This window comes from Apium graveolens, chromosome 6 (assembly GCF_009905375.1).
Source record: "Apium graveolens cultivar Ventura chromosome 6, ASM990537v1, whole genome shotgun sequence".
Taxonomy (NCBI): Eukaryota; Viridiplantae; Streptophyta; class Magnoliopsida; order Apiales; family Apiaceae; genus Apium; species Apium graveolens.
This window is the reverse complement of record NC_133652.1, coordinates 254,571,930-254,590,554: the sequence shown is the minus strand read 5'-3', so window position 1 is coordinate 254,590,554 and position 18,625 is coordinate 254,571,930. Positions and strand designations below refer to the sequence as shown.

Sequence of the window (18,625 nt, the reverse complement as noted above, 5' to 3'; positions counted from 1 at the left end):
CAGATCAGTCGATGATAGATTTAGCTATATGTTTTGTTCAGACGCTCGATTCCATATGAAATAGCATATTCGTTCGCCAAAATCGGACAACAGACCCAGATTTCAGCAAATCCGCTGCATCTGATTCAGAATCGTATCAAATACGATTTTTATAATAAGAACAAACACAAAACATGTATATATCAGTATATATACAGATTATATAGTCATCATATGATTATACAACTCTCATGAATATCATATATTCAAAACATATATATACATACGCACTATATAAACATAACAACATGTAAAACATACAAAATCGCATACATAATAGTCATGGAATATTGTATACATGTTATCATCATAAAACCAGTAAACACATAAACGAATTAAACATTTTTCGCAAGTAGCTCGGATTCCATTGTAGGGTTTCGAGCACATAAACGCAACGGAAACAGTAATTAAAAACGTAAAAAAAATAGAATTTTCGAAACCCACCGCAGGATCCATGCGAAAAACATATATTTAATTCGTAGATCAGATTGTTTACCTTAAGAAGTTTTACCAATTGGTTGACTAATGGAGATCCAAAACTTGTTCAATCACCACGCATCCCGCTCTCGCGATCTACGCTCTATCAGTATCCACACGAATGCTTGAACTCAAGGATTGGATGTGTACTAGCACAAACTCGTTTCTTCTCGCTCTCTCCATCTTCTCCCTTGGTGGCTAGGATTTTAGTAAAAAACTTGCTTCCAAAATCAGCCACACAAGAGATATTATATAGAGAGTATAAAAACAAATTATAACTCTTAACTAATTAGGAGTTATTATTAATTTGAAATTTCTATTTGTATTATAATTAAGTCTCACTTAATTATTTAACAAATAAATTTCATAATTAATATTGGTAAATTCGAATATCAATATTTATCTAATTAATTAAGTCATACTTAATTAATATTATAAATAATTCGAATTACTTTAATATAATTTAAATCCAATTTAAATTAAATAATCCTTCAAGCATTCTTAGTGTGTGACCCTATAGGTTATTATTACGTTGGCAACAAATTTTAAATCTAATTTAAAAACGTAAACAATGAGCGACATCTAGTAATAAATCATTGCTACCCAAGTAATAATAATTGAATCGGTGATCGATTAAACCTTTTGTGAATAATGTACAACATAATATAATCCCTTTAACCAAATATTATAGATTAAACTAGAGGCTTGTAATGTGTCATCCTCATCATAGTTTAATCCAAGTTTCCTTGATCAATGAGTAGACTATCATATCATAACAACATTTGAGTGTGGGCACGCATTTCATAGTCTATCTCACACAAGAGGCCAATAATATCACTCCTAAAATAGGAGGGTTAAATCACATCTAGATCATTCATATTTCTCATACGATTCATAATATACCCAATGTCCACTTTTATCATTACCCGGTCAAGGATAACTTTTAATGGAATCAATGTATATTAATTCTCGTATAGAAATATAATGACTTCAGGTCTAAAGACCATTACATCATTATCACTGTGAGAATTACTTATGACACAACAGACATGTAGAATCTCATATTGGGTCTGTCCAGCACCATGTACATATACATCTGCCTGTGCTTTTGACTTTAGTATCACTATACCTATGATTAATAAGATGTGATCATCAGTCAACAAACACACCAGTCTTAATGCATTATAATTGTCCCTTAATAATAATACTCGACTAGGGACCTTTAGGAATATTGATAACATTCTTATAATCTCATTTCTAAGTCACGTACTTAGAGATATAGAATTGAATATCATATTCCAAGGACATTTATTAATCTAACATTTATATCGCAGTAAATTAAGAATTAATAAATTATAAATAGAATAATCGATAGAACATAAATATTAATAATCCTAATGTCTTAAACTAAAACATCATAGTGTTGTCTCTAGGGCACAAACACTAACAGATACCTACTCTTCTTTTAGCTCCCATCTTCGATCTTTGTGGTGGAGAAATCGGTACATATACAGCACTTCTGAAAATTTTGAAGTGAGAAATATTAGGAACTTGATCAAGTACCAGTTGTAGCGGAGAATATTGGTAAGAAGTTGGTCTAATCCTAATAATATTAGCAGCATGAAGTATTGTGTGACCCCAAATAGATGTAGGTAATTTTTCTTTCAATAATAGAGGTCTTACAATAAGTTGGAGTCTTTTAATAAAGGACTCGGCTAACCCATTTTGTGTATGTATATGAGAAACTGGGTGTTCAACTGAGATTCCTACAGACATGCAATAGTCGACAAAAGTTGCAGAAGTGAATTCGCCAGCATTATCTAAACGAATTGACTTAATGCAATGATCTATGAATTGAACTCGTAATTTGATTATTTGGGCAAGTAATTTTGCAAAAGCATATTTACGAGTTGAGAAGACAAACATGAGACCATCTAGTTGAGGCATCGATTAATACCAGATGATGGGTGTATAGGTCCACATATGTCATCTTGGATCCTTTCGATAAAAGTTGTGCTTTCAAGCTGAACTTTAGTAGGAGATGGTCGAGTAATCAATTTTCCTAAAGAACATGCTAAACATGGAAGGTCATTGTTGGAAAGAACTTTAAAATATTTAAGAGGATGACCAGTAGAATTCTCTATAATATGACACATCATAGAGATGCCATGATGACCTAATCTTTCATGCCAGAGTGTAAAAGATTTTGGATCAATGAGTTTGGAAGCAATGATATTGTGTGACTCTATAGTTCTAATTTTTATCATATATAATCCTGAGAAAAGTGATTGAAACGTTTCTAAAATTTTCCTGTTGTTAGGATTAGCGGAAGTAATAAGAAGATATTCGCTATCAGCCTCAGAGGTAGTTTTGATGTGAAAATTATTGAGTCGGATATCTTTAAAACTAAGAAGATTTATATTAGACTTACTAGAATATAATGCATTTGGAATATGTATGTGGGTACCATTAGGGAGGACAAAACTAACTTTTCCAAAATCTTCGATTATATTAGATACGCCGGAAATCGTTCCAACTTGGGATTCGGTTTTGATTATTTGGGTAAAATATTTTCGGTTCTGTAGAATCGTATAAGTTGTACCACAATCAGCAATGCATATATCTTCAAAATCCATTTTGTATATAATTAAGAAACATAATTTATTTGATAAAAACATAACACACTACATAGTTCAAACAAAATTAAGCACACAATATACACTACTATAGTAATTATATGAAACTAATCTTCAGCCTCCCATATGGGAGTTTTGTTGGGTTCATTCGCACCATTAATGCTTATTCCTCCAGTTGTGATTCTCGGAAAATCATCTATGTTATTGTTGGAGAAATTTGTTTCTACCATTTTCTCTTTTGATTTTTGAGAAGATTGGTATAGAGTAACAAGATGATCTGGGCATGACAATTACGTGTCCAGTGCCCATCCATGCCGCACCTATAGCAAACATTTTCAGTTTTGTTCCTCGTGGTGCCTTTCTTTTACTCTATGATTCAGATTGCCACTTCCGATAGAGTTGTTATATGGACCAAAATTCCCGTGGCTCCGACCTCGTCCACGATACCGACCTTGGCCCCGTCCACCTCCATACCCTTTTTCACGTACATTCTGCGGGAATGACATGTTATTTACTTCAGGTAATGGGGCAGATCATGTTGGACGGGATTGATGATTCTTAATCACCAATTCATGATCTGTTCAGCAACGAGGAGAGTTGATAGAAGATCCCTGAACTTAGTAAATTTGCGCTCCATGTACATCTCTACTAAGTTGATATTGTTGGGGTGAAAAGTTGATAGTGTTTTATCGATTTTTCTTTTTTCCGTAACTTTCTCAGCACACATAATAAGCCTAGAACTTATTTTGAACAAAGCAGATGTATATGCTCGGACACTTTTAAAATCCTGAAGTCTTAAATTAGCTCAATCATTTTCAGCTACAGGTAGAGGTGGCCACTTGTGCGGGTTCGAACCGCCCGCCCGGGACCGGCTCGTTCTAAAACCCGGTTTTATTCGGCCCGGTTAAAAACCGCACAAGTCGGTTGACGTCACGAGCCGGTTACGAGTTAAGTATTAACCGGGACTGAGCCCGCACAGCCCGAAGGACCATACAGCTCACAGGACCGCACGAAGCCGTATGACCGCACAAGCACCCCCCCCCCCAACTAGCTGTCTCCCTCCCTCCATCCTTATTCACCCCCTTCTCATTTTATCATTTTAACCCTTTTCTTTTCATTTTTATTTACTTCTCCCTCTCTCCCCCCTCTCTCTCTCAGATATACACAAAGAGGTATCGTCCTCTTTTAACCAAAAACTTAAAGTAAAACTTAAAGTAAAAAAACTAATTGATTACAATTAAATTTATTTAATATAATTACTGATGTTGGCTTTTAAATTAAAATTAAAAAAATCAAAACAAAAAATAAATACAGAAATAGAAGTAATGGTTATATTTGTATGGGAAGTCATCTAATTTTAATTAAAATGGACTAACTGGTCCTGCACCTTAATTCTACATTTTGTTTATTACTGGGAATATGTGATTTACTGGGAATATAAAGTGTGATTTGTGAACTTGTAGTAGGCTACGTGGACCGTAGTGGACCAACCAACCCGAGAGCCCGAATACAACCCGTGAGCCCGCACGGCACGCTGACCCCAGTGCCAGTTACGAGTCTGTATCCTTCGATTCGAGACCTGCCCGGCCCGATTCGTTCAACTTCAGTGTCGGTTCAGTACTCGGTATTCGCGTGTTCAACCCCTAATAAACCCGGTCCGGACCACCCGGACCGCACTAATGGCCACCTCTAACTAAAGGTAGATAAACTAGTTTCAGGTGATCGAACATATCCTTTAGATTTTTCCATAAAATAAAGGGTTCCTCGACTTCTAAATACTCAGATTTTAAATCTTCATGAATGTGGTGTCGGAGAAAAATTATAGAGGTAAAGTTTTCTTCAGCCTTGGATTTATTTTTTGCCTTTATTGTATCGCTTAATTTTTTTGAACCCCTGTGCAACTTTACATCTTGTACCCATGATAAATAATTATCGCCAGAAATGTACAAGACAACGAATGATAAGCTTGTAATATTTGTCATACTAAATCTGAATTAACACGAAAATTATTAAAGTTTAATTCATCAATGTATATATTGCATAAAATCCTAGTTAATCGGGGGCGTTAACAAATACGCAATAATCAATGTATATATCATTATTATCATTGATATTATGAACATATATATATATAGAATAACAAATGGATTTGCACCCGTCATACGGATGTTTGCGTATTCAGGTTATCTTCGACAAATAAAAAATTTAAGTAAAAAATCCTGCATAAGTTAATTAGGGCACAATAGTTATTATCCGATAAGTATGCAATTTATAAATTAAGGTTCCCACTATACTTCGGTATTACCCAAAATTAAATGGTACCGTAAAATAATTTTAAATAGGCGGTGCTCCGACCATATATATTTAAATTATTAGTAGAGGGTATAACCACGTCTACTCTGGTTATATATATATATATATATATATATAAATTATATGTAGAGGGTATAAACACGTCTACTTTATATATATATATATATATATATATATATATATATATATATATGATTCTACCTTCTCAGTTTCGGCAGGGTTTCGTGCTGATAACAAGTTGTAAAATACTAACTATATTATAACAATAGCTGGATTAAAGAAAAGGGATGGAGAGGTGATAGAGAATAATGCAAGTAAAGAAGAAATTATTGCTGGTATATTTTTGAGTGTTCTAAAACTAGGGAGTACTCGGGGAGTACTCGGACGAGTACTCGGGGAGTACTCGGACTCGGAGCTATTTCCGATCCGGTTTTGGTGTACTCGGTCGTAACTCGGTTTTTTATTTTGACTCAGGTCAAACTCGGGCGAAACTCGGATTACTCGGAAAAAAACTCGGTTTTAATTACAAAAAACATTGGAAAAAAAAGAAGAATAATGTTCCCCAAAAGAAAACTCGTAAGTGGGTACTAGTTTGTAACAAATAAATACAATTTTTAAATATTTTTAATGTTAAAAAATTGTAAAAGGATAGCCAAAATAAGAAAATAATAATGTATTATATTGCATATCATTTATAAAATATTTTAAGTTAAATTCATACTAAATAAAAGTTACCGGTTATTTAAAATTTCGAGTTTTATATCAAGTACTAATTCGAGATACTCGAAAACTAGGGATGGAAAATTAATCTGATCCGCCGGATATCCAATCTGAAACCCGAAGTTTTGGATATACCGAATCCGAAGTTTTGGATATGAATTTCAACTATACCAAACTGATACCCGATCTGAAATCTGAAATCCAATCCAAACCCGATCCAAACCCGAAACCCGATTAAAACCCGACACATGTATTATAGATTATATGTAATATTTTAGATGTAATACATATAATTTACATATTGTTATTATATTGTTATTGTATTATTTGAGTAATATTGTATTATTATTAAGATTGTCTACACTTACTTAATGAATTATGACTTTTTATTTCAAAATCAGTTTTTATTTTGTAACATGTACTTTGTATATATTTATATAAAAAAACTAATTTGTGATGAAATAGTAAATATTATGTTATCAACATATCTTAGATATTATTCACCATGTCAACCCACAATATAATCTATTTAATTACTTATTAGTTAATGTATTTTAATTTTAGCTATCATATAAATATTATTAGTAGTGTTTGTAAGTATAAATAATATTAAATTTAACTACATTATTCGTAATTCTGGATACCCAAAAAATATCCGATCCGATCCGATCCGAAACCCGACGGATTTAGATTTGGATAACCCGAAAATATTTGGATTTGAATTTGGATTTTACAATACCCAATCCGAACCCGACCCGTTGCCATCCCTATCGAAAACATAATTAATTACTTTGTATATTAATTTTATTACAAAGTTAAATAATTAATTCGAGATATTAATTTATAAGTTAAATAAATATTAAAATTAAAAATTAATATTTTATTGTCCGAGTTTTTAACCGAGTACTTTTTCTGAGTACTCCTACTACTCCTACTACTCAGAGTACTCGTTACTCCTCGGCGAACCGAGTACCGAATTTTAGAATACTGATATTTTCAATTGACAAGTGCATGTCTTTTATAAAAAATGCAATGAACAAGATATGAGTTGCATATATATAATTTCAAATGTTTACCATTGACAATCACATTATAACAAAGCTTAATTTGATTCGAAGACCATCGGGATGCAAATTTGGATCTACTAAATTAATGCTTTATAGTGACAAGGACTTGGTGTGTTTTTGCTTGAACTGCTGAAACAAAAAATCTAGATACGTGATTGGCATGTCAATTTCCTGATAAGCCATGTCAAACTGAACCAGGAAACAAGTCATGAGAAGAGGGATAAAAATTTGAAAAAAAAAAAAATAACAGATATTGGAACAAAAATACAGCAACAGTAACCCAGGACTACAAACACTGGAAAGAAGACCAGAGATTGTGTACTGGTTTCATGTCAAAGATACAGTAAAAGGTTTTATAGAAGCTTACGGGAAGCAATAAGCATTAACAAAATCTTGCAATAATTTTTTTGAAGAGTAATACTAGAGGCACAAAAGAAAGTTACAAAAAATTGTCACAAAATAACATGGCATAAGTGATGTGACACAATGAAAAAATTCAATTGGTCCTATTAATGTAACTGCTAGGGGTCCATTTATATTTAGCCAACGAACATGTGACATATGGCATTTGTAACTATTTTAGTAACTCATTTTGTAGCTCTAGCATTTTCCTTTGAAGAATAGCAAGGGAAGATATTAAACAACTTTACCCACATATCTGAATTGCCCACAGCAGAATAGAAAAAAAGTGATCATAAAAAATTATATATCCAGAAATATATCATAATTCATAAGTCGGCTATTTACAGGCAAATAGAAATGATAGCACACAAATTCACAAACAACGAACCAGAAAATAAATATAATCACAACTGAAAATTACTAATACTTTCACTGAAACATGTATAGGAGAGAAATACACTCTCAAATGCCTGTGATCTATAGTCTTATGCCTAAGCCTAATACAAAGACAGTATACTCCCCAAACAACTTTTAATGAAGTCCGGGCAAGTATACAAGACCTCTACCAATTGCAACATTAGCTTTCAAGAATCTCTTCTAGTAAAATCCCAAAGGTATTTTCAAAGCTAAACTACTGGTATAAACATCTCCTAAATTATGATTTAGCCGATCGAGAATCTTTGCCAATCAGAAAATCAATAACGACATTAAATTTATCCATCAGCACTCCAAATATAGTCCGTCCGGTAAAAGTCAAGTCAGGTGAAAAAGGTGCATTTTTCGATAGAACAAGTCGATGAGAACATTACCCGGTAGCAGGGTAACAATGCCATTCAAAACCAAGAACCTGGCATGCACCTGCTATTTAGTTAAATGGGGCAACTGAAGGGTTATAGCAGCCATTTCTTGCCTGTGGTTCATTTCCAGTTCCTGAATTGTTTACAGGAAAGTTGCAGTGAACTAGTGGAGATCTTCACAGATAAAAAAATAACCACAATAGCCACATGTCAACAGATGAGTAAAATAATTGCTTACCTCTGTGAAGCTGAAATCATCTTGAACATCCTCCAGACCTACTTAACAAGTCATAAGCAGGATCCAACTACAACTTCATTGAATCGCTTCACTTCTGTTCCATTATAGTGCATTGTGCTGAAGAAATTAGCACAAAGAGCTGCCGAGACCCAAGAAATTAGCACAAGGTGCAAGTTGCGACTTCTAAAGCACCATGACCGAACTCAATAATAGGATCTGATGAAGGCCAAGAACTCAGTATGCTGCTAACATGAAGTCTGCATAATGGGCCGACATCTACAAGTCTCTCTTACCCATGATTCCTGCAGAACTTTGCTTCTTCTGAATGCCATGCTGCCAGGCATCTCTTGACTTCTCGCTGGACTGATCAAAGTCATCCAAGGAGTTCTCTGAATGTGGCTTGTAGGGACGGTAATTTCCATTTCTAGGAATTAATGTTGAGTTCGATTTCTCATCATCTTCTGATGGTGTTCCTGACCGAGATTCCATGTGCATATCATATGGCCTCTGTCTCGGCCCAGATCTAAACCCCCTTGTGCTTTTAGCAGGCAATGGAGCGTAAGCAGGGGCCTTGGGTACCAGAAAGTCTTTAGGGAGAGCATCCATATCCATATAACTGTTTCTTGCTTTGGCATCAGTAATCAACGCAGCCCAATCTTCAGATTTAATCAAAGCATTGGCATTTCCCATTATCTGTCAAGAAAAAAAAACAAATATCAGCATACATAGTACATAAAAAAGAACTACAACCAGGTATATTTCTAGTCATAGATCATGGATAAATAAAATATGACAAGGAGTACAAAGCCATACCCAAAGAGCTCTTTTTGATCGAGTAAGGGCAACATTCATACGCCGGATATCAGCAACAAAGCCGACCCCATGATTTGACGCGCGTACACAGGACATTATGATAACATCGCGTTCTTGACCTTGAAAAGCATCTACAGTGTTAATATAAAGATCCTTTCCATCTTCTGAATTTAGGACGTCTTCAAACTCCCGTTGAATACATCTCAACTGAAGCTTGTAAGGGGTGATAATTCCTATAGACAATTTTCCAATAGCTAGTGATTTCAACGTTTTCTGGAGATGTTCATACAAGCGTAAACAAAACTGTGCTTCATGTATATTCTGATAAGAGACAGATCCACCTCGATGGGATTCCCTACCATGTGTAATATCATAGAAGACGTAAGGCCTAAGCAAAGTATCCTTGTAGTATAACTCATCGGGCCTATTAACCACACTCTCACTATCAGTAAGCCGTCCTTGATAAAAGTATCTAGAAGGAAAATCTCTGATTTGAGGATGCATCCTATACTGCACGGACAACAACATGGTCGGGCAACCTGCTTGTTGAAACCTCTCAAAAAGACTTCTACTGTACAGTAAAGTTCCAGCTGCCTTGCTGATAACTGTAGCAGGAAGCTGCTGCGGATCACCAACAAGAACACACCTTGCTGCACCAAGAGCAAGAGGAGGTAAAACTGCAACTTCACTAGCTTGGGCTGCTTCGTCAATCACCACCATGTCAAAACCATGAGTAAGACGCGAGAACAATTTCCGCCCACTACTTGATACAGTAGTAAAAACAACTTCAGCCTCATTAGCAAAGCTTGCCTCTAGACTGGCACGAGCCTCTTCCAAATTGAAGTTGCTGCCAGCACGAAACTTGCCTTCCAATATAAGAAGGCGTGACATCTCAACCAAAACTTTATCCCTATTTTCAACCACAGCAGCAAGGTTCTGTAGCAAACTGTCTCGATTCTGGTCGCGAGCCACAAGAATATCAGGATCAACTCCAACAGATCCCTGAGCTCTCCCAGCTACAGCTGCAGCGTTAAGACTCATTTGCAAGTGACCGATCTGCTGAGACAACAGAGCCTCCCTAGCTCTTAATTGGTGCATCCATCCAAAAATTTCATCCCTGCTTTTTACCAAGAGCTGTTCAGTTCGACGCTCGACAGACACCGCTTGTGCCGCACGTGTTTGGGAATCAACTCCAACTCGAGCAACATCTGGCCTATAGATTTTCATCTCGCCATCAATAAAACCACGATCAAGAACACGTGACAGCAGCTCATCAGTTGCAGCATTTGAGGGGGCACAAACAAGCATCCTAGGTTTCGGGCAAAGCTTTGGAAGAGTACGAAACAGATTCTGATCCATGCTCTGAAGCACTTCATCTATAGAACCAGTTGCAGCATTTTCTGAATTACTCTCATTCGCTTGCTTATAGCTTTCAGGTGCTAGTTTCTTGAGCAATGCAGTATAATAATGTTGATACTGAATCAGATGAATCACGTTTAGCATTCCCCACACAGTGTGTGTCTTACCAGTTCCAGGAGGCCCTTGTACTAAAGTAAAGGGCCATGGATCCTGTCTCTTCGCCATCACATTAGTTGTACCAGCAGCTGTATGCATGGCAGCCCACTGAATTGCTGCTAGCTGCGGCTCATTAAAAGTCTTCCGTAGATATTCAGAAAAATTAGGCGTGAAGCACTCTGGCATTACAGGCTGTTGCTCTTCATATTTCGGGAACTGTTCTGGACTAGGCTGAAGAATAGCGGTTTGCATCTAAAACATAAACATGCATTAGTTTTAGTTATTAATTTGTCAGACAGAGTTGTTTCATATCTTGTTTTAAATATATAAAAAGGAAAAAGTTTGAAGTTGCAAAAAACAGATGTAGAAGCTGTGAGACGCCTGGAAATTATCAAACATTCAGTTCAAGTTGTTGGATTAACAGGTAAGTAGTAATAGGCTATATAGATATATCACCTGCAAATTTAGACGGCGAAATGCATGCAACGCAATGTATTCCCTCTGGGTTGTTGCTGTTGTGCCGAGAACGGTTAAATACCAGATGCCTTTAGGGTGCAATTTATTTAATATATGATCCTCATCAGGCTTGCTGCAGATTTATGCAGAATAAGTAGAACCGTAAGGGTCAACGTTAATAAACAACAAATGCTGCAGAATAACTGAACACTTGTAAGAAGTTTCACTAACCTGTTAGGATCGTAAGAGTCCCCAACAAAAAAATGAAGAATAGCCCCAGGAGGATCACGAGTATCAATAGCCATATGCCGCCTCACTGTACCAGCCACACGCCCACTGGGCTCAGGTTCATTATCTTCATCTATAGCTGAAGAGCTAATCCTCCTCGATCTGACTGTTTTGCATAACACAGGTAAAAAATATTAGAACCTGAACTGTAAAAAGAAAAGCAATTATATGGACAAGAAAACTATAGCACTAAAAATGACGTGCATGTTTGTGTATACACATTATATACCTGCTCCAGGCCTTGGAGATGAAAGAACTGCAACGTCACCTTCTTTGAATGTCCACTTGCACTCATTTGTTGGTAATATTATTACATCATACCACCCTAATACATGTATTCAAAAATACAGATAATTAATGGGAAGATAAGATGACATAAGGAAATGAAGCTTCAAACCAAAATAACAGAAATGTCTTATGATATTCACGAATAAATTGAACAAAATTATAAGAACTTCGCTCATAATGATATTATCCCCAGTTCTACATCCAAAGAATCAATTCTTTTATAGAGAAAGACAGGCTCCAGAAAAGAAGCTTCATCCCACAAGGGTAACGAGACATAAACACATCAATAACATTATTATCCACTACCACTTAACTAACTTTTCATCCATTTATAACACAGATTAAAAATAATGTAGTACATTATATCAATGCATTGAAGTCACACTTACATATCAGCATGTTGCAAATGATCACATCATTACCTAGTACCACTGAACTACATTCTCATTAATTTTGGGAGATAAACATGCAAAGAAAATAATGGATTGCATATATTATATAAAAGCATAACAGGCCACAAGTAAATAAAAGTGTAGATCTTTTAACCTTTGTTTCTCAATGTCATTCCACATTATTTAGACACTCCAGATATTTTTTGTACTCGGTTTCAGAATAAATCCAGATCTCAGAAATCTATGATAATTAAAATATAAAAGCTAAATGTTAACTTCAAATCTCAAGTTACGAATTGCATAGTACATGTTACCATCTTTAAATTAACGAAATTGATCTGTGTTTATTATTGGATAGGTATAGAGGATCCATGTATCACACGATTCATTTGCATCAATGCATCATCCATACTTGAAGTCTTGATCAATATAAAAATTCAACTAGCACAGGTAATTTTTTAGAAACAGCATATAATTTACATTTTACACTAACAGTAAATTTAAAAGAGCATACATATACAAAAGTTTACCTCTTTCCCGTCGTTCAACACTTTTAACGCGAACCATTACATGCAAATCTCTTGAAACAGTTTCAGTTAATTCCTCCCACGTGCTATAAAGTTGTGCACGGCACTCCTCAAAAAGCAAGGGCTCAAACACTCTGACATACTCTTCAACAGACTCAAACTGGCCAGGAACACATTGCAGCTCTGCCTCCTCTGATGTGAATATTTTAAAGTTACATTAACAAAGTACAAAAAAAATGAATACTATGACAAAGATATTAACTGAAAGCAGAGAACGCATTAAACAACAGATAGGTATGGCACTCAGAAACTTGAGCCCATTATATACTTTTATTAAATTCAGACTACAACTGAACAAACAGTGAAAACTATTCTTAAATTGCTTAACGTATACTAATACATTCATAATTTCAGATAAGAGGGATAAAATATAATTATAATTCAAAGCATGACATCCCCAAACGAAGGAGAACGACTGGATGTCGGGATCTATTCTTTAACAGTAACAGACATAATAGTGTTCCACCCATAGCTTCCTGAAAATTGAACGCCCAAACACATGAAGCTACAGGGGTCCCCCTCTGGCTATGCATGGGCCTGATTAATACAAACATTACACTCGTTCAATAACTAATACAGCACAGTCCTGTCTCACCTACACTCCCTAAACCAAATATATAGGCATAATGGAAACAAATATAACATCATAAAAGTAACTTGAATCCCCAAAATAAGATGCTACAGTAGTAGGATCATTACACATGAAAGATACATTTTGATACTAAAAAAGGCTATGGCAGTACAACATCAATTTTCTATTTCTCTGTATAATCTACAACAAGTCAACAACCAATATGCATGACTCGCAAAAAAAAGAAGAGAATGTATTCAATCACAATCTGAGTCAAAAGGCCCAAAGAGACCTAAATTTAAAAGTGGAGTCGTATATTCATGCTTGTCCTGGAGCGGCTGGAAGGAATTGGCATACAAGTGTTGGAACATGTCTGCCATGTCTTAAATGTATAAAGAGTACACTTTAAAATGCGTGTCACTTCTTCTCTTAAATATCTTAACAGTACAGTTAATTTACTCTTTCTATAACAATATCAACACATGTCTGGGATAAGGACATCAATACTACCATGTGCAACATAGAAAAACAAATGATCAATGCTACAATGTGCAATTTCGTACTACACTGTTTCTATAATATGCAGAAGACTAATCCATTAACTCATGACACAATAAGCAAAAAAAAAAATGATTAAGCAAATATAGCATCACACAAAGATGTATACACTAAAGGAGGGGGGTAGAATTTAATACCTGGATGACGCCAAAATTTTTCATTGGTCACCTCACGCAGAAGCCTTTCAACTGATGTATCTAGATACTGCATGACGCCAGAATTTTGCTTCTTTGAAGGTAATTTCTTTGCTACTGCTTTTGCATCCACAAAGCTTTGATTGCTTACAGATGGTTTCTTACTGGTCCCCTGCAAATTCTTGTTCTGCCTCAAATCTGCTGGAGTCTTAAAGGGACCCGGTCGTGGAATGGTGGACATCTGAGCCTCAGCAGCAGCAAGGTCTGCTGTACTGTTAAGCCTCCTCGGGCGATTTAAAGCTGCTCCAGAAGTCATGTCACCATCACATTCAGACTTGGGATCATTAGAATCAACTAAATTGCTTCCTTCATTGTTTAATAAATTAACCTGCTTGGTGTCCTTGTTCACTTTATCGCCAGTAGGAGCAGGAGGCACAAAAGATGGAGGACGTATCTCTTTCACAGTACGTGTCGTAGTAGACTGTGCGAAGTTCTGCCTTCGAGGAGTCGAGCTTTTGATAGCACCAGCCTGCTTGACATCTTCAAGATTCAGAAACATGGTCTGCCTGCTTCGCTTCTTGCCAAGCATAGCTTCCTTGTGCTGGTCAACCTTAGGCCTCTTCCCGGAGTTATTTGCTAACTTAAGTGCATGAATTGCTTCAGCACCTTTAACCTCTCTTTGTTTTGGTACCGAAGCAGATTCTTCCTGACTATTCGTTGAATTATCAGGCTTACAGTTGGTTTTTACATTTTGACTTTGTTTCCCATCATTTGAATCTGTATCTAATGCAAATAACGCGGTGTTGCTGTATTTATCCTGAATAGTGTCAGCAGCACTGTAAGAGACCTTTTCAACTACAGGACCAGAATCCCCATGATTTACCATCTCAGCGGCTGGCTTCATCTCAACATCTTTGTTACCACCAGGAATTGACCTTTCTTTAACTATTCCATTTCTGTCAGCAAGGCTTTCTTTAACTTCAACTTGATCATCCACTGACTCTGACACTAGATGTGACACTGTCTTGTCATCACCATTACTTGACTTGGACGAAGCACTACCTAAGTTCATATCTCTTAGACTCTTCTGATCACCACCAGTTTCGGCTGCTTGAGCACCTTTTGGACGAATAAACGGCTGAAATCCTGAAACAGAAGATGCATGGGAGAAAGCGTGGTTATTCACTATTATCTGGGAGCTGCTGGATGCCGTGAATACATCAGAGGTATGTGCACTGGAAGAAGGAACTGCAGGTTGAGGCTGGAAGCAGAAGAAACTATTATTCTCCTCCTCATCTTCAGCAGGGGGTTCATTAAGATCAAATATTGGTTTTCCTCTAGATCCCATCTCATATATAAATGCATACACACACTGCACCAAATATAAGAACAGTTTCACCTCTCACATACAATTTATATCTAGCAAAAAGAACATACATGACACACAGACTGATGAGGATGGTATCTAAACCAATGTCATTAACATATGTTCAAGTAAGGGTGTCCACTGTAACTTACATAATTCAGTTAATGATACAACATCCATTAAAGACCCTAAAACAAAACAATTATACTCTGAAACATAAAACATACAACAAAAACAATTCCTTAACTGCACGAACCAACTAGCAAAAAATTAACACAATGGAGAGAATCCTACAACACTCAACAACACTGACCAAAGCACAAAACAAGTATACTCTGAAACATAAAACATACAAGAAACACAATGCCCCGATTGCAGGAACCAACTAAAGCAAAATATTAGCACATGCTACACAATCGAGAAAATCTCTACAACACTGACACTCATCGAAGGCATGTAACATACACAAGAAGACTATATCACCTAGCATCCTAACCTAAACTAAGTAAAAATCTGTACTAATTTCCAAGAGGCCCTCAATGTTACAGATCAAAAGAATCGTAAACAAGCATAAGAAAACCAGATATCGAAATACATATAAACTGAAACCATTCATTCAAACTAGCACCAACCATAAGCAAGCAAAACACACATAACATAAACACGATAATAGTTAACCTAATTACATCGTAATTACATCAAAAACTCAAATTCAACAGCCACCCTAAAAAGATCCGAACCCTAATTATTCAATATTCAAACTCCCCCCAATCCAATCGTTCAATTAGCTTCACTTCCACTTATTTAACCTAATCAATTTCCCAAATTCAAACCCTAGATTATTCACAGCACTGTGTTCAATCAATTACAGACATAATCAACACTCGTACGTATTAAATCAATTATAGTTTCAAAAGATCAGATGTATTCGCGACGATTACCAGGTGTTGAATTGAAATCAGTGCCAAAGTCTAATCCAATCTGTAAATCGCAAAACAATTAGCCGTCATTAGTATATAGACGTACAAAAAGTGTGTATGTATAGGTTGAAGACGATGAGTTAGGTTTACCTTTTAACTTGAATTGAATCTAGATATATGATGTGAGTCTCTAGATTATTTATTATTTTATAATAATAATTAAATTACAATAGATTTAATAAAATTATAAGAGTGTGTAATAGAGCAAGGTTTTGAGAGAGAGATAGGGAGAGAGAGAGGAGAGGAGAGAGATGGGGAGAGAGATGGAAATATGATGGTGAGGATAGAGAGGGGGTGGATGGGTTTATATAGGAAATATCGAGGCCGAGTCGCCGGTCGGTTTTTTTTCAGTTCACCGTTGATATTTACGCCGATCCCAGTATTTTTCGGATCATTTTACTTTATTTTTCTCATTTCTTTTCCTTTTTATATTACTCGAATGTACAAATTAGCCCCTTGTTACGTTGAGTGATGAAGGTGTAAGTTTTTGTATGTGTATTTTTTTATTTTGAAGTGATAGAGTTTTTTATTAATTTTTTCAAAAAGGGTACGTTTAAAGAAGATTGGTGTGCCTGTAAAAAAAAAGAAGATTGTTGTGTAGTAGATAAAATATATATTTATATTACTAGGGATTTTTGTCCGCGTTACGCGCGCTAAATAAATTAATTTTTTTTAAAAATTTATTAAATAATATAAAGAGAAATGTTTACGTAATTTTTCAGTTGAACATTAACACAACATTACTCTTTTAACGAATTTTTTTTATGCGAATATCCTTTTCACATATGATGGGAAAATATATTTAATAAATTTGAGCTAATAGGACATTACGTAATTTTTCTATTGACAGTAAGACAACATTACGTGTTGAATATTACTCGGCGTCTCCTTGTACTTGATAACATGTTCACATAAATAGCATCAATAGCACATCAATAGCACATCAATAGCATAACCAGCCTGAAAAGGATTACATTTGAGCTAGATTACATTAGAAAATAATTACATTTGAGAAAGATTACATTTGAAATAGATTTAGAAAATTTAATATACCACTATTAGCTTACAATTTTGTTGTATAACCAAAACATGTTATGCACAGTATACATGTCAACAATCTTCTTATAAAAAGTTTATAAAACATAGCATATAGATAGATAGATACCTGAGATCATAAGTTATACCTAAGATAATAAAACTTCATTTTTCTAATATAAGAATTTATAGCAATGACGTTAAATCTTCAATAGCATAAGTCAAACACTGCAATTGTGACAATCTGAGTTCCTGAGATGTACCATTATCCAAACCTGTCATATTTCATGAGCTTCATGCTAATGTCCATGATCTGCTATAGTACAAAGGGAGTTTCAGATGACTATATTAAACATTGGTCCATATAGCAGGTTCTTGTATTAGCAGATGATATCCACAAATGTTAGCATAAATATCTGAAAGCCGAGAAATCATCTCTTCCACTCTTCCTCTTATATCAGTATTGGTGACAGTACTATACATTTCATTAGAGGTGTTATTTATTTTAGCTGGTCAGTTTAAACAAATGTTGATCAAGAATGAGAATGAAACAGCTAGTCTCTAAACAGCCTAAACATGCTCAGTATGGTGAAAATGAAGACCATTAATATCCTGTGATTTTTAAGATCTTCTTATTAGATACATTTCAGAAAACATGAAGATGAAATTGCATATTATACTTGATAAACAGTCACATCTATTACTTATAAAAATTGTCCTGATGAATATTGTGACTAACACAGTATGACTCGAAATAATAGAATAGGTAAATCACAACTTGCATTTGAGGCTGATGCAAGTGATAACATTTAAAAAATACAGACATTGATTCCATTGTCAAACATTGACACATTTGTGAAAGATGTATTCACTTTAAACTTCCACTATAAGCTAGAAATGTGTCCGTAAACCAAAAACATGGTATGCACAACATATACGTCAAGAATCTTGTA

At 35.2% G+C, this 18,625-nt stretch overlaps 1 protein-coding gene across 2 annotated transcripts; it reads right to left on the bottom strand.

The window, feature by feature from the left end:
- Positions 1 to 8,026: 8,026 nt before the first annotated feature.
- LOC141667126 (putative helicase MAGATAMA 3) lies at positions 8,027 to 16,969 on the bottom strand. Of its 2 annotated transcripts, none has more exons than XM_074473496.1 (10): positions 16,728 to 16,969; positions 16,599 to 16,638; positions 14,295 to 15,663; positions 12,972 to 13,160; positions 11,991 to 12,086; positions 11,705 to 11,867; positions 11,474 to 11,606; positions 9,503 to 11,269; positions 8,690 to 9,382; positions 8,027 to 8,584 (listed from the first exon to the last, which is right to left on the bottom strand). In XM_074473496.1, the coding sequence occupies exons 3-9, from the start codon at positions 15,637 to 15,639 to the stop codon at positions 8,966 to 8,968; spliced, it is 4,110 nt and encodes a 1,369-aa protein (XP_074329597.1). In that variant the 5' UTR covers positions 15,640 to 15,663; positions 16,599 to 16,638; positions 16,728 to 16,969; the 3' UTR covers positions 8,027 to 8,584; positions 8,690 to 8,965. The 2 variants fall into 2 exon arrangements, with proteins under 2 accessions (XP_074329597.1, XP_074329598.1); XM_074473497.1 differs by having other exon boundaries at positions 14,295 to 15,437; positions 16,728 to 16,966.
- Positions 16,970 to 18,625: the final 1,656 nt, after the last annotated feature.

What these genes read in the sequence shown, in the direction of transcription:
- LOC141667126 (XM_074473496.1), bottom strand. Translation starts at nt 15,639, where the DNA reads ATGGGATCTAGAGGAAAACCAATATTTGATCTTAATGAACCCCCTGCT. An exon ending in GACTCTTACGATCCTAACAG is followed by an intron (nt 11,607 to 11,704) that starts GTTAGTGAAACT and finishes ATAAATCTGCAG; the next exon opens with CAAGCCTGATGAGGATCATA. An exon ending in TTCGCCGTCTAAATTTGCAG is followed by an intron (nt 11,270 to 11,473) that starts GTGATATATCTA and finishes TTTATGTTTTAG; the next exon opens with ATGCAAACCGCTATTCTTCA.